General features: G+C 47.5%; 1 protein-coding gene and 1 long non-coding RNA gene across 3 annotated transcripts in view; one reads left to right on the top strand and one right to left on the bottom strand.

Moving 5' to 3' along the window:
• Positions 1 to 12,418, top strand: part of Neurl4 (neuralized E3 ubiquitin protein ligase 4) — a 65,690-nt gene extending 53,272 nt beyond the window's left edge. For both annotated transcript variants that reach the window (XM_077675808.1, XM_077675809.1), the window contains exon 26: positions 7,239 to 12,418. In XM_077675808.1, the coding sequence (XP_077531934.1) occupies positions 7,239 to 7,482 (244 nt within the window). In that variant the 3' untranslated portion in view covers positions 7,483 to 12,418. The remainder of the gene's footprint in view (positions 1 to 7,238) is intronic.
• LOC144144386 (uncharacterized) lies at positions 6,339 to 16,605 on the bottom strand. Its single transcript, XR_013317239.1, has 3 exons — positions 16,504 to 16,605; positions 14,615 to 14,659; positions 6,339 to 6,554 (listed from the first exon to the last, which is right to left on the bottom strand). It is a non-coding gene; the product is annotated as an uncharacterized LOC144144386 (long non-coding RNA).
• Between the last annotated feature and the right edge of the window lie 125 nt (positions 16,606 to 16,730).

Genomic DNA, 16,730 nt, shown 5'->3' on the forward strand with positions numbered 1-16,730 from the left:
CGGCCGCTACGCGAGCGCCCCCACGCGTCGGAAATCCGAAGCGCACGCGAAGCGAGCGAGCGCTCTCCCGCCCGAAGTGGAGAGGAGGCCCCCACGCTCGCAGTGAAACTGCGAGGAGAGAGGAGGAGGAGAGTAGCTCACGCCGCTACGGCGAGGAGAGAGGAGGGGAGAGTGGAGAGGAGGAGCGCACCGCCGCCGCCGCCGCCGAGGCCGCCGCGCCTGCCCGCCTGCCTGCGCGCCGGCCCGCCGCTCCCCGCCGCGGCGCCGTTGCTAGGCACGCGCTCATCTTTGTTGCTAGGGGAGAGGAGGTGCCCGATAACACCTGCCGCGCCGGAGCGGCGGACGGACGGCGGCGGACGAAGTAGGCTCGACTAAGAAGTGCATTCGCACTTAAAACAGTTTTTTTAAGTGCGATGCACTTTATAAGCGACCCCAAACCATCCACCGCCGGCGGCGGCGGCGTCCGCAGCCCTGCTCTCCCTAGCAACGGCGCAGAGCGGAGAGGAGCGTCGGTAGCAACGGCGCAGTGACGTCACTCACCACGTGACGCCACACCCTCACCGCTCCCTCGCGGCGCGGCGGTGTGCGCCGCGCGCATCCCTCTCCTCACCCGCGCCGTGACGTCACGCACCACCTCCTCTACCGGCAGCTGCCGTGCGCCGCTGCGCGCGTCCCCCTCCCCCTTCGCTCGCTCCTCCTCTCTCCTCGCTGGCTGCAGCTGCGCGCGCACCCCTCTCTCTCGCGCGCCCGCCTCCTCTCTCAGCCACCTGGCTCGGCGCGCTCAGCGCGGCGTACCCCCCTTTATATGCAGCGATAAACCGCCAGACCTCCGTGGGTCGGCTCGCGCGCGCTCTCTCGCTACAGTCTCCTGCTCGCTCTGCTCCAGTTTAGACCGTTCGCTGGCTGGGCGCCTCTCAAGGCGATGTCAGAATTACTACGCCGTGTACTCTCGGCGCAAGAAATGCATTCGCACTTCCTCACGATTCCCTTCGGGGAGGTGGGGGCAATTTTTTTTTGCCACCTGTGTCGCTTGTCCCAGGGATTTCTTCGTGACCGCCGGGTCTATTTTGATTCCGTTTCTTGCATTGCATTCCTTGATGAACAGTTCAGGTCGTGACACTTTTGGTTTTCCAGATTTGTTTTTTGTGATTTTTTTATTTAAAGGAGCCATGAAGAGAAAATGCAAGTTGGTTTTATTCGAAAGATTTCGTGTTTTATAGTGCCCCCAGCGCTTGTCCGGATACAAACGGTGCTTTATTCACTGAGAAATTAAACAATTTAGGTTAAAATTTTGATTTTCCCGCTCAATCGTGCATTTTCGTGGTCCCAAGTGACATCACTGAAACCGACCGCTCTGCAGCCTAGAGTACCTTCATTCACGCATCCGCCGTACAGGGTAGAGACACGTATACGCTGGCGCCGCCATTTTCGGTTGCTCGCTCGCCGCCGAAGCAAGTCATTGTGTCAAAACCGCGCTAAAATTATCGCCGCAACGCGGTTTACTGAAGAAGTTTGAATCATATTGTCTGTTTCGCGTTGCTAGGTCTCGTGGGAAACGAAAAGAATAACGCGTTGAGCCCGTTGGCCCAATTGTGGCGGCACGGGACCGTTCAAAGGTTGTCTCCACCCTGTACAGCGGTGTTGGTTTGTTCCCGCGTTTCTTTATGTTCCGTAACCTAGATGGCGCCACCATACCGTGGCAAGCGTTTGGTTTGTTTTTGCCCGCATTTAAACCTGGCTTGTTTTTGTTCTGGGAGAAAATATTCGTTCCCTGAAACAGTGCTCGCTCGACAAATGGGGTCACGTAAGACACCGTTGCTTGCGTCAATCGGCCAGTGTCGTCTGAGACAACCCCAAGCCCCGTAGTGCTGTGCAGCTAAACCAAGCATGCTGTGCGCAGTACGAACAGCAGAACGCATCAGTACTTCTATGTTTACATGAGCTTTCGTAACTTCCACTGTTTGTCCCATCATTCTTATTGCTTTGTAAAGAATGTGCCCTAAATTTAAGCGCAAATCGCTCGTTCGTCTAGTTTGTAAGTTCTACCTAATTTGCGTCTGCTTCTGCCAGCCTCCGCCAATCGCAGAGCTTAGCTCATGTGACGACATAGGTTCTGTTGCGGGAAATGAGCTGGTGGGTCGCATGACCATTCCCGTTTTTCCTAATTATGTAGCTTATTTGAGCAAAGTTTACGTTAAAAGTGGTGTCAGTATGATTCTAACGAGACAATCTTTTGAATGAACCAAACTTGTGTTTTCTCTTCATGGCTCCTTTAAATAGTCGTTCACAGTCGACATGCCTTTTGCACATTAACCTCTAAAAAAATGAAAACTAAAAAACATTGTGTTGTAAAAAAAAAATTCTAAAACTGTCACGACCTCGCCCATTCATTTGGGAATGCAAAGCACTCTGAACAAGTTTTCTATCATGTTTTATAAGTCGCTCAAGCTCGGTACAAGCGGAACCGAAAGAAAATTTAATAAATAAAAAAGTTATCAAAATATTACCTTAAAATGTTTATGGTGTTATCACAGAAGCATTTCCTGTTGCTGTGCCAATTTTCATCAAAATCCACCAAGAAATAAAAAAGTTGATTTTGAAAGCCACGTCCCCCTTTTAAAATAGTGAAGAATTTACTCTAGGTACCCAAAAGAGTGTCTCCTGTAACCACGTCTCTTCTATGCAACGTTGCTAACATTGCGAACATAGGAAAACCAACCAAACCATTTTCAAATGCCTTTTACAAGCAAGTGTCTCTTGTAACGAGGTTTTACTGTAGTGAGAAAAAAATCAGGTACAAACCTTGTTTATTGCCAATGAGATGAGCAGAAAATTTTTCGAATCTGAATGGAATGTGAGGCACAAAATCTTGTTAAATTACAGTTAAACCACGTCTCTTCTATGCAACGTTGCTAACATTGCGAACATAGGAAAACCAACCAAACCATTTTCAAATGCCTTTTACAAGCAAGTGTCTCTTGTAACGAGGTTTTACTGTAGTGAGAAAAAAATCAGGTACAAACCTTGTTTATTGCCAATGAGATGAGCAGAAAATTTTTCGAATCTGAATGGAATGTGAGGCACAAAATCTTGTTAAATTAAACCTCGATGTAACAAACTTCAATATAATGAAACCCTCGATGTAACGAACCACGGAATTTTCTGTAACTTCAAGTGTATGCACACCATGTATTTTCCCCATCTGTGTAACGGAGTCCCGTTTGCCCGAATTTCGATGTAACCAAGTTTCATCGAGAACTAGGCATGAAATTTAAGTTGTAGAGGTAGATTTTGGGAGACGCTTGCGCCAAAATGGGGTCTCAATAAAACGTGAACGGCGACACGGGCCGCCCAATGCAGCGAATGCAGCGAGCCCCTTGCCTGCAAACTGCGTGGTGTGCATACACGGCTGGCGCGCTGTTTCTGTTTCTGTCCGAGCTTAATCGTCTGCGCGGGCATCAGCGTGAACCGCATGGAGCGTTTTCTCCCCGCAAAAACGCAAAATGTGCCCCGCGAGCCACAGGCGTGCTGACGCAGCCGCGGAGACCACCCGCATGATGTGGGTAGCTCCAGCGACCGCTTCTAACCGCTCGCTGAACCCCAACTCGAGGGGCAAACGAGAGGGGCACGCGAGAAAAAAAGCGGATGACGTGGACAAAATTTTCACTGTAAAACGTCGTATGCGCCGCTTACGAAAGCGCCCATCAAATATCCTCTGCGGTGGTAAGCCTAATCGCCTCTGGCTGGGCTGCCGCATGCCACCGCTTTGCCCTTCATTCGAGTTCGCTCATGCTTGTTGGGCTTCATTGTTCCAGCAAGCATTTGTGAATCTTTATGAGCCTTGCACGTGCGTTTTTTTCGCACCCACGTCCGCGATTGCGCGCCGGCAGTGGCTTCTGCCTCACCCAGGAAGTGATTCGAGCTGCATGCGGCAGTGGGAGGGGTAGCATTTCGGCTGGCGTACCCGCAAATTTTCCCGCCATTTTTTTTTCACAAGGCTACCATGGTTGCCAGACCAGGAATGCCGTCCCCGCTAAAAGAGTGGCTGCAGGTGGTCGCCAGTTTATGGTCGCGGATCTGACCATCTGCTCTGGTTACAAACCCCTGTGCGCTTGCGATGCGGGCTCTGGCTCGGGGCCAAGTTCGGTTTCTTTTTTTTTTTTTTTTTTTTTTTTTTTTTTCTTTCTTTCTTTCTTGCTTCGTCCCCAGGGGAGGTACTACAAACGTATTGGGGCCCGTAAAGGCCGCGGATCTGCCAGTCCGCTCTGGTTGCAAACAAACCCCTGCTCGCTCACGCCGCGGCTCGGGCTCTGGCCCAGGTTCGTTCTTTTTTTTCACTTCGTCCCCAGGGGAGGTACTACAAACGTATGGGGCCCGTAAAGGCCGCGGATCTGCCAGTCCGCTCTGGTTGCAAACAAACCCCTGCTCGCTCACGCCGCGGCTCGGGCTCTGGCCCAGGTTCGTTCTTTTTTTTCACTTCGTCCCTAGGGGAGGTACTACAAACGTATGGGGCCCGTAAAGGCCGCGGATCTGCCAGTCCGCTCTGGTTGCAAACAAACCCCTGCTCGCTCACGCCGCGGCTCGGGCTCTGGCCCAGGTTCGTTCTTTTTTTTCACTTCGTCCCCAGGGGAGGTACTACAAACGTATTGGGGCCCGTAAAGGCCGCGGATCTGCCAGTCCGCTCTGGTTGCAAACAAACCCCTGCTCGCTCACGCCGCGGCTCGGGCTCTGGCCCAGGTTCGTTCTTTTTTTTCACTTCGTCCCTAGGGGAGGTACTACAAACGTATGGGGCCCGTAAAGGCCGCGGATCTGCCAGTCCGCTCTGGTTGCAAACAAACCCCTGCTCGCTCACGCCGCGGCTCGGGCTCTGGCCCAGGTTCGTTCTTTTTTTTCACTTCGTCCCTAGGGGAGGTACTACAAACGTATGGGGCCCGTAAAGGCCGCGGATCTGCCAGTCCGCTCTGGTTGCAAACAAACCCCTGCTCGCTCACGCCGCGGCTCGGGCTCTGGCCCAGGTTCGTTCTTTTTTTTCACTTCGTCCCCAGGGGAGGTACTACAAACGTATTGGGGCCCGTAAAGGTCGCGGATCTGCCAGTCCGCTCTGGTTGCAAACAAACCCCTGCTCGCTCACGCCGCGGCTCGGGCTCTGGCCCAGGTTCGTTCTTTTTTTTCACTTCGTCCCCAGGGGAGGTACTACAAACGTATTGGGGCCCGTAAAGGTCGCGGATCTGCCAGTCCGCTCTGGTTGCAAACAAACCCCTGCTCGCTCACGCCGCGGCTCGGGCTCTGGCCCAGGTTCGTTCTTTTTTTTCACTTCGTCCCCAGGGGAGGTACTACAAACGTATTGGGGCCCGTAAAGGTCGCGGATCTGCCAGTCCGCTCTGGTTGCAAACAAACCCCTGCTCGCTCACGCCGCGGCTCGGGCTCTGGCCCAGGTTCGTTCTTTTTTTTCACTTCGTCCCTAGGGGAGGTACTACAAACGTATGGGGCCCGTAAAGGTCGCGAGAAAAGGCTGTAAAGGCTGCGGGAAATGGCAGGAAAATTTGTGGGTACGCCAGCCGAAATGCTACCGTGGAAGGAGCCTGACCCATTTCGCCAAGGGGAAGCGTACACCCTATGGCGGGAGCTTCGAAGCGCTCGGAGATTCCGGCTGGCCAGACGATTAGGCTTACCGCCGCAGAAAATATTTGATGGGCGCTTTCGTAAGCAGCGCGTATGACGTTTTACGGTGAAAATTTTTTCCACATTATCCGCTTTTTTTCTCGCATGCCCCTATCGTTTGCCCCTCGAGTTGTGTTTATGCGAGCGGTTAGAAGCTGTCGACGCACATCGTGCAGGCGGTCTCCGCGGCTGCGTCAGCGCGCCTGTGGCTTGCGGGGCGCGTTTTTGAGGGGAGAAAACGCTCCATGCGGTTCACGCTGATGCCCGCGTAGACGATTAAGCTCCGATAGAAACAGAAACAGTGCGCCAGCCATGTATGCGCACCACGTTTTTTTTTGCAGGAAACGCTTCACGGGATGAACACTTCATTATAACTGCTAATTTCAATGTGGCAAAATTTCAATGTAACGAAGTAAATTACAAATTTTACTGACTTTGTCACATCAAGGTTTAACTGTATATATGCAGGTTTTTTTTTTTTTTTCTGTAGTTTGGGCGTCTCTAAATGTCAAGGTTTCATGTGCAAGCATGTTCATGAGAAAACAGTATTGGACTCAAAATTTCGCAACAAGCATGCTGGCAAGATCTAGCCCTTCTTGTGCAGAAAAAGATCACGTGACAAGTTATGCATGTCACCACTTCAGCTGTGCAACACCGTTTTGTTGTGTGTTAGGGTTGCATGCTGCTTGGGGAGCTGGGAGGCCAAAGTGGACAAGGCTGTGAAGACAAACTTTATGTTGTGAATTGGAAAAGGGAATCTTTTGCTCCTTTTCTTGTCTTTACTGAGTAATTGCTGATCTCAGCTATGATCTTCTAATGCCATGGGTCCTCCTACACTTCTTCCCCACTCCCGACGTCTGTCCTAGGTGTAGCCAGATGTAGTCGTATTTGTCCTAAAAGAAATTGTTGTTGGATGAGTTGGTGCATATTCTCAAACGGGGTATACTGTGCTAAGGAAGACACAACACAGAGAGAGGTACGCAAGGACAGGCGCAGAGGTACTCAAGGACTGCGCCTGTCCTTGTGTGCCTCTCTGTGGCGTCTTCCTTAGCGGAGTTTACCCCGTTTGAGTATTTGTCCTAGTCTCTGCCAAGTTGATGCTCATTTAAGCTGTTATGCTTCAATGATGTGACCATGGTTCTTATTTTTCTACTTGTCTGATGTATAGCCAGGTTTATACATGCAAGTAATGGAATGCTAAGTAAAAAAAGTAAGCAAACGTGTGTGTGAATGTGTGCAGTTTTTCGTGCATATGAAAAATGATTTCAGCTGCAAAGGAGGCTTCTCCAAATGGCCAAATGTTCGCCAAGTGTTATTACGTCTGCTGCCTGAGCTGTTCCAAAATGCTGAAGCCCAGCTTCTGCCCCTGGCTTCCTTACATACTATGCAAAGCCTTCAATATTTACTCATTGAACCAAACAGTCGGGCCTTGCAAGGTGCCAGTGTTGGGGTTGAGGGGAAGCCAAGGGGCACTAAAGGAGAGACAGTAAACGTGTCTTTTGTGGAGGCAAGCTGGCGTACCGCCAGGCCCCCAGCACTAGTGAAACCATCACTCGCACTCGTTCATCCTCGCACAGGTTCGTCGACCCCAAAAGCGGCCATCAACTGCAAGCGCGGGCGGCCTTCCAAGTTCTGGTTCAACCTGGTTCCTACACCACCCACCCGGCGCGCGTACCCAGCGCGAGCCCGACCGGTGGCGCCATCGCGAGGGACTCGACGGAGACATTCCTGGGCGCCTCGGAGCTCGAGTGGCGCACCAAGGAGAGGGGCGCCACCATACTGCATGCGCTGCTTGTTCGCCTGGAGTTCCCGCCGTCCTGATAGATGGCTAGCCTAGGACCTTTTCTCTGCTTTTATTTTCGTCTCTCAAAACATTCGCCTAAGCATTGGCTGATCACCCCCCCGCCCATGTCGGCATGCTTAGTGAGCATTTCGGGCTGCTGTGCAATCCAAGTTGGCTCGCTTTTCGTTTCCGTGCCACTGCTGTCACCCTCGGCATTTGCGACGTTTGAATCTGTGTCACACATTTCCCCTCTTTGTGCATTATTGTTGAGCTGTGAGGCGCACTATGTATGGTACTTGCTTGCCTTCGATGTTGCGGGCAAGGCTGTTGCAGGCCACTTGTCAGGATTTTCGGTTCTGTCTTTTAGCTGTGCCACTGCTGCTGTGTACATAACTCCTGCCTATGCCATCTTTGCTGTTGTGATAGACAGTCGTTCTTGTGTCAGTATCGTCGCACTCTGTGTTGGCGTTGTACAGGGACTCAGACGGTTGGTCTGAGTATCACCTCATCTTTCGTTTCATTATTCTTGTTTCATGTTAGGGGACCTCTTCAGCACTTGCAGGCCCGTGATGGTGATATGAACAGCGATGCTTTTCAGGCTGGTGCCAGTGCTGCCAAAGCCTCAGCGCGGTGAAGAGCACAGTTGTCGGCAATGGCGTTTTATCGCTTTCTACCATGTGCGGTCGCTGGGACACCTTTGAAACAGGTTTTCTTTTTGTTATGCCGATTGACCTCTTTCTACTAAATGACTTGAAAGGAAAGAAAAGTGGTGATATGAGGAAAGTTTAATGATATAAATGTTCTTACCAACATACATCTTATAAATTGTCTTTTGAGGAACAACCAAGATGATGTTAATACACGATTAAAAACAAGGACAAAGCTTAAAACACACTGCACTGATGATAAAGCTTGTCTCTAGACGCGTTGTGATGACAGTATGTCCAGCCAGTGCATCCTTTGCCTTTCCTTGGAGACAAAGCCTGCAGCAACTGCCTGCTTTCCCCTAGTCCGTTTTTTCTGTTGCCTGAGCTTTCCGTCATCTTTGTATGTTTCATCATGTTCTTTTGCTCTCTGCTTTTCCTCATTGGTTCAGTCGTGTGACCCATACAAGCCTGTGAGGGGGTGCACCTGTCATACCTGAAGGCCAAGTAAGGTAATGATGCATCAAAGTTCGCCCCTAGCTACTATCACTTGCACTGTTCCAGAAGAAACAGGACGCTGTCACAGCCGAGTGACTAGTTTTAAATGGAAGTACAAGGCAGTGCAGTCATGTGGACAGCAACAAACTTGATTGTCCAACAAGTAAAATGGTGAGACAAGCTAAGTGGTAAACATTCACGATTTAAAAATAAGTGTGAACTGAAATAAGACCAGGAAGAAGTGCTGGTGTTGTCTCCCTTTGTTGTCCTTGTTTCAGTTCGTGCTTTTATTTCCCATGATGAATGTCCAACAAGAGTGTTTACATTTGTTTTCTGGAGGCTTACAATGAATGTGCCTGCCTCTGTTGGTCACCTGATGTACATCTGTGCTTGCATAACCAAGGGAAACCGTCTGAGTATTCTAGGAGCCCTCCACCGCCCCTCACCCCTCTTTTTTGTTTTTGCTGTTTAAAAATATTTTAGCACGCAAAACGGCATGCTCATTGTACAGGTGGAGGTTCTGATGCCCCTTCTAAGGCATGCCGTTTTTGTCCAGATATGTTTGACCCCCTGAAGATGTGATAGATTGCTAACATTATTTATTGTCATAGCAATCTCTGGGCTTTCTGTTGCCGGAGGGTTGACCTGTTCCCAATAGCCCCACTGTAAAAAAAATTGGCACCAAGTGCAAAGTTTTCATCTGTATTTCATTTTTTACAATTCATTTGTTCCACAACGCCTGCAAATTCCGCAGGATTTGCTGCTGCTTTTACTGCTGTGCGTCGCTTTTTCTTTTTTTCCGTCCAGCATTATAGTTTAGAAGAGTGCCTGGAGCAGCTTCTGAAAACTGTGATGCACATTCATGCATCGTGTCGTATCTTGTTCTCACTTGTTGTGGGACTTGTGCTCAAAGCTGACTAAGTTTTTGTTGATGAAACGACACACGTGGAGCTTTAATTTTCTGCTTTCTGCCGGGACTGAGCGGTTAGCATCTCTTTCCCTGGGAGTCGATGGAATGTCGCATTGAAGGAAACAAGGCATCAGGAAGGAATGTAAGGTGTGTTGCATATAAAAATATTCTAGCTGTCACGGTCATATTTGAGACACAGACCTTAAGTGCAGGCTTCATATCACGTGAACATCGCAACGGAAGCCATTGAAGGGAAGCTTCAGTTCAGGCAAGCGTGCCGAAGTTCATACATTTTGCATCTTACTGGACTGACTGAAGAAAACCTTCTGTAGAGGTGGAGCCCATTCCGTTGTGAGCTAACAGCCTGGGAGCCCCAGTAAAACTGTCATCTACAATAATGCCAAGTTGAGGTGTTAGAGTAACATTGCGAAAATGATGCCACAGAATGCCCTAAACTAGTTCTTCAATTAACTGATATGCGCAAAAATTTTTGCAAATGGGTGAGCTCCATTGAAATTTGACCTCAGTGGGCAGTGCATACCTATAACCACAAAGCTGTTGCACGTCATCAAAGGACTTTTGGGTATTCAGACATTATGCTAGGCTTGCCTCGGCTGTTTTCTAGTCCATCTAGCTCACAGTCCATGGAACCAGCAGAAGGCTGGGGAATGCAGCTTCACACTGCTTCTTGCAGTTGGTGCAAAGGCAGTGTGGGGAAATTTTTTATGACAAAAAGTCTGGTGCATCAAGGGGAACAGGAGCAATGTTTTCCCAAGCTGGTTTCAATCTACACATTGGTGAAAAAAACGGGCATTGAACCAGGAAGCCTGATACTAACTATTCCGCAATGCTAATGCATGGGCAAATCGATTTCAAGGATCCCCTCCTCTGGAGGGTCGGGTAAAGGAAGGACTCAGAATAAGTGTCCAGCTGTCTCCTTGGCAATCTCTGACAAAAGCCGCTCGTGTTTAAAAAGCTACCATGCAGCATTTGTTGGCTGCCCTTAACTTGCCGGTGATATGTATGTTCCACAAAGTTCATCACTGAGCTGTCTGTAGCTTTTCAGCATTTTGTCGATCTTTGTACTGTCACATCTCGTCAATTCAGCTTGAGTTGACTCAATTTTATCGCTTAAGTGGGCCAAGTTTGGAGGCTGGCTCTGCTAGAGTAAAAGCTGTTTATTTTTACTTTGATTCATTAGTTCAAGCAAAGTTTATTTGTTTCCACTAGGGCAGGAAAGATGGGAGTTGACAGTATTTCAATGTTATTGTTTAATAGCATTTTCATGCTCGTACAAGGTGCAGTGTTTTTGCAACATGCTTTCTGCGCTGTTCATCTTTACTGTGCAATGTGCGCCATTGAGTTGTGTGTCACAATGCCATGCAAACGGGTTTTCTCTGACTTGGTTTATCTATTTGCTTCCCTTGTCCTTTTAGCATGCAATGAGCAACACCATATCACCTCCAGTGCAGCAGTATCTGTTGGCAGCAAACGTACAGAAAATAGCATCGTATGCTTGTTGTATAGCACAGTACTCTTACCTTCCTTCATTTGTCTGCACAAACCGCTGATGCTCATGACAACTTAGTGTCCGTGACTCGTGTCAGAGGTTAAATCTTTGACATGACATGACACGATGAATGTTCAGGTTCCCATATTATCACAGATTTTTGGCACGGCCCAAATGAATAGAGGATCACTATTTTGTCACCTCGTTTAGAAATTGGGTGTTATGATAAAACAAACATATAGCAGTTAATGCTGCCATGATACACTGAACTACAGCTTTTTTTTTTCTTCATCTAACAGACTCTGCGTAATACATAAAATCGCGAAGGGACTGTTAATTCTGGGTAACTGTCAACATTGTTTTGTCTTACTTTTAGTTACATTGGATGCATTTTAAGTTTCAGAATTGACTTGTGTTAGTGTCTGATTCCAGCTTTGCTAAGGGCCAGGAAAAACAAAAAAACCAAAGCCACATTTTTCCCATCTGTGTACGCTTGGTGACTTTTTCTTTTGCTTTGAAAAGAATTGTAAAAAAGAATTGGGAAGGCCAAAGCAGTACTCGCAAATGTTGAGCTCACACAGCTACCTGGCTACAATTCTGAGAGTCTTAATTGCATGCCACTACATTGAAAAAATACCTAGAACATGCCTCTTTTTTATGATCTAACCCGTTGGAAAAATTCAGTCGCCTAGCACCATAATCAACAGACTTAGGACTGACAGTCAACAGCAGTGGACTTGGAAAGGCTCACTTTTACTGAGTGTCACTTAAAAATTTCTCAAGCTGTGACTGCGATGTTTTGCACTTTGCAGCATTCAAGCCAAAGGCATGCTGCCAAAGGTTAAGCTCAAATCCTGTGCACACAAAAAAGAAATTCGGTTCAGGAAAACAGAAATTGTGCACGTTAAGGCATGAAATAATTGCCGTAAAAGAAAAAGTGTGGCCCGTTTTTTCCACATGTGCGCGCAGCGGTCCTTGCGCTGACTGAGACTGCTTCGTCGTCTGTTTGTGATCGTGTAGAGCTTTTGGCAGTAAAGTCAGGCATGGCACACTTAGCTTGGCAAATTTTGAAGCAGTGCTGTGAAGCTATTCTTGCTTCTGCCAGTGTGATGCTGACACCCGCTCCGATGGAAGCTTTGTGTACATACTTGAAAAAGGTGCAGCTGCACCCGAGTGACAGCCGTGTGAACTGAATTAAGCAGGTGCTACGCTCTCCAGCATCAACTGAATTAATCTAGTCACGTGTTCCCATTAGCACCAAAAACAGATACAATGGTTTCTGAGTTGGACTAGCTTGTACTTTTTCTTGGACCGCTCTCTTAGCACTGTGTAAAAACATTTGTTGTCCATACACCGTCTGTGATGACTGCGCTTGAAATGTTGTACAGCGAATAAAATTAAGGGCAAATGAAGCAGAGGTCTGTGGCGTGTTTTCCTTTAATTGCGCATGCACTTGTGTTTTGTTTAGTGAGAATCATATTCACAAAAACCACATTCACATGGCGAGAGATAGTTCTTTTAGATGTGCATGTGTGCATAGCCAGCTTTCTTGAAAGCAAGCAAACCCCACGGTCTTATTATTGCTTAGTGGCCGTCCGCACGTCTGCAGTACATGACAAGTTACAGATACTTGCAGTCTGGAAATACTATTTTTTTAATGGTGATGGAACAGTTGTAACTTACAGAGGGAAACATACATTTTAAGGTTTTATGTGTGCATTCAGTTTAATGTGCATTCATCAGTCGCACAATCCTTGGCTCTTCCAAAAACGCATCGTCCTCATCTGTGTGTAACCAGACGCTGTGGCCGCATCCTGCCCACAGGCAGTTTGCTAGATGGCACTGCATACATGCATGGTGTAAGACCTGTGGGATTTTAGGGGCCTCAGCTTGGCTTCTGCCTCGCAGCAATTTACTGCATGGTGATTCACTAGGTGGTGCAAGCTCGCAGTATGAGGTATGCAAGTGCAGCAACAGCAATGACAACGAAGGAAGCATCTGCATCTACGTAGTCTAGTGGGCAGGTGAAACGTGGCCACCTGTGTCATTTCAGCTCTGAGCAGCTTGTCTAAAGGCCGGTTTGTCATCTTAAGGGCCTTGCGGCATCTTGCCCTCGTCAATGCTAAACTCATTGACAGAGCTCGGCGACAAAACTCGGCGAGAAATGATGCTCGCACATCCTCACATCGTAAGACTAGCCGCTCCTGTTGGAGATTTTTTATAATTGTTATTATACGTGCGAATCACTTTTCAGTGACATGTTTGGGGTATAGTACATTGAAAAAGTAGTGACTGGCTGCTGACTCTGTCATCTGTACATCTGTGTACACGCTCCTCTTACCCAAGAAGGGATTGCGGAGGGGTATGTGAATTCATGCAGGCTTGCTACCATCTTTGAGAACGCGAAGTGTGCACACGTCTTGGAATACGGTCTGCCACCTTTGAGAGGTAGTGGTGAGTCTGCTTGCTATGTTCGTTGTTTTGAACGACACTATGTTTTCAGGTGCTGTGTCCATTTCTTCGCCCACCGAATGATAATATGAAAAAATATAAGGCCTAGACAGACATGGAAGATTTTAGGACTTCTGGGTGAAAACATGTAGCTACAAGAGCATGCCAAATGACAGTGGCAGCTGTGTACTGTGGTGACATTACTGGCTTCTGGCATTGATACACAGGTTGTGCCCACATTGTGCAGGGTGTGTGAAAGCATGAGATCAATAGAACATGCAGATAGGCCATCGAACTGTAGAGTAGCATGGAAAAAGAAAGACGTTTTTTTTCCATTCTAAAACAAAAAATATTCGACTGCAGGCATGTGTAGAAAAAAATCATGTTCAATTAAACCAGTGTACTATAGAGTTTTGTCGAATGGTGCTCCTGCTCCACATTGCAATGCTGTGAACTGCACTTGTAAAGCATGATTAATTTTAGAAGTTGCGCATTCTAGAAACATGATGCCCAACTATGGCCACAAGTGCCAGTGGAATACTGCAAAATGTGAATGTATGCTCCTGTTTATGCTACTAAATTAGTCTCAAATTTTTCTAACACTATTTTGAACCCACACATTCCCCCAACACCTCAGTTTACCTTTTAGTGCAGACAGGTTTTTTTCTTTTTTTTTCCAGAGCATGCACATGTTGAAATTGGTACAAAGATTTTCTGGATGAAACTTTGCTGTATTAACACCAACCAAGACGATGCAGTTGCAATAAATGGAGCAGACAGCAACTGTTTAGTAGACATTACCTGTCTACTTATTTCTTGTGTGCTAGTCTTGTTTAGCTAAATTTAATTTCTGCAAATCTCAAACAGGCCTAGTTCCTGTCATGCCTATTTATGACTGGTTTTAATTTTTTCAAATAGGTAACATAATCTGTAATCAGGTAATCGAGTGTGCCAGGTAAGTGGGTGTGAAATTACACCATTATTTTTTCATGCTACCTAGAACCATTGCCTAGTCCACTGCCTAGCCCTGTGAACACAAATCAAGGTGACTGCTAGTCTGCTATGCTATACAGTTGCTCATAAACTATATATATTGATCTGCCAGTTGCTCATAATGTGAGTGTTGATGCCCTTGAGTTCTACAGAACTGTGCATACCTCGAGCCCTTGTTTGCATCCTTGCATGCATTCCCATGGGGGGTTCTGGAAGCAGAAACGGGAAGATGGGGAGAGATTGTGGCATTGAACTCGGCACAGCCGCTCCCACTGCCACTCGCGAGCAGACCGCTGGCTGGCAAGGTGGAGCAGTTTCGTCCACTCCTTTGGACTGCGCCCTAGCCAACCGTGTTTTGCTTCCTGAATGTGTGCAGCCCAATGAAACCGGAACTGCTTCACTGGGTAACCTACAACCATATGAATGGCTCGGCCCACCAATTCTTTTGTTGACCGGTGTATAATGTTGGATGGAAAACTTTTTAAAGCGAAGCTCTGTATGGCTAAGCAGAAGGAAAAATACTGGGGCAGCTTCGCAAAGACTGGGCAAATAGCAAGCTGGTGGCCCCACCTCTTATTCTTGGTTCGGCTGAGTTTGTGTGTGGCTATGCTTGGAGACTCGGCAAAGTTTCCTGCGTGATGCTGTCGTTAAAAAAAAGCAATGAACAATCATTAAAGTAGGCACAATATACACGTGCCCACCGGCTTTGCGGTGAAGCTTCAAGAGTAGCAGACGGCGCAGAGGGATGAGAGTTTGCTCAAAATTTTTCCACTTGTTTGGCTGCCACCATTCGGCTTGTGTGGTCTGGTGTATGGGACGCTTATTAAGAAGTTGATTAACGTTATCGCTTCTCAGCCTTTTGGCTTCTTTCATTTTGACATTAATTCTTTTCTTTGCACCGTCAAAACTGCACCACTCATAGCAACAAGCGATAAGGTGAGCCATACCATGGCTGCATTTTGAGGTGGATGTCAAACTTTTCTTTGGAGAAAATTACTCCGCCTTGGGGATTTCCCCTAAATCTGTTGATTGTACCAGTTGTATCGCACCTCCTATAGGCAGCAACGCGAGTCTCACCTGAGCACGGTGAGGCAAAGCTACTGTGGAGTGATGCCGGCACGTGCGATGACGTTATCTCTTGGCCAGGTTTTCTTATATGCACGTTCGCTGGCCCAACCACCAACTTAAAGAGGCCATGCAGACAAAATTTGTTTTATTCAAAAGATTTGGAGTTTTATAATACCCCTAGTGCTTTTCCGGCACCAAACAATGCTTTATTCACTGAGAAATTAATGTTTAAGGTAAATTTTTGTTTCTCCCACCAAATCGCGTGTTTCGTGATGTCTATGATGACGCAGCAAGGATAAATCTTCAAGCAGAAGTTAGTACACCGTTAACTCTGCAGCGTTGTCTGGAACACTTTGTTTACCATCAGTCCTCCTCGATGGTGCCTCTGTACTGTGCAGGGCCGCTGTTGGCCCTCACTTTGTTTCTGACTGTATTTGCACCTGGCTTGTTTTTGCTGCGGTTGGAAGTAATTGTTCCGTGAAACATTGGGTACGCTCGGCAAACAGGCCTGGTCATGTAAAACAATTACGCTAATCGGCCAGTGTCGTGTGAGACAACCCCAAAGCGGCGAACTGCTGTGCAGCTATAAGAAGCATAGTGTGCGCAGTACCAACAGTTGTACGCACTGGGGCTTTTGTGTTTATGTGTAATTTCATAACTTCCTTTGTTTACCCCACCATTCTTGCTGCTATATATAAAATGAATACGCAGTAAATTGAAGCCAAAATAGCTCGTTCTGCAAGCTTAGAAGCCCTGCCTAACTTGCGTTTGCTTTTGCCAGCCTCAGCCAATCGCACCGCATATTACGTGGTAGGCATTGGCAGATCCAGAGGGGGTCCGGATGTCCTAACACCCCCTTAATTTTTGAATTTATATTCCCAAGCAGATGACCCCTCAGGTCATAGAAAATGTCTAGTTGATGATATTTTTTCTATTCCCTGCATTTCTGGTTTTCCAAAATATCGCTCAATAAAAAGGCACTAACCTCCTCATCATCATCATAATCTTCATCATCACTGATAGAAGCTGACCCCATGGAGGGAAGAAAAGTTCTGACCCCCCTGTCAGAAAAAACCTGGATCTGTTCCTGGTCTAGTGCGGGAAATGTGGCATGGCCATTCCCTTTTTTCCTAATTATTTGATCGAAGTTTGCATTAAAAGTGGTGTCAGTATGATTCTACGGCAGCAATCTTTTGGATGAACCAAACTTGT

This window comes from Haemaphysalis longicornis, unplaced genomic scaffold (genome assembly GCF_048455015.1).
Source record: "Haemaphysalis longicornis isolate Haplotype H1 unplaced genomic scaffold, Haemaphysalis longicornis Haplotype H1 scaffold_7, whole genome shotgun sequence".
Lineage (NCBI taxonomy): Eukaryota > Metazoa > Arthropoda > Arachnida > Ixodida > Ixodidae > Haemaphysalis > Haemaphysalis longicornis.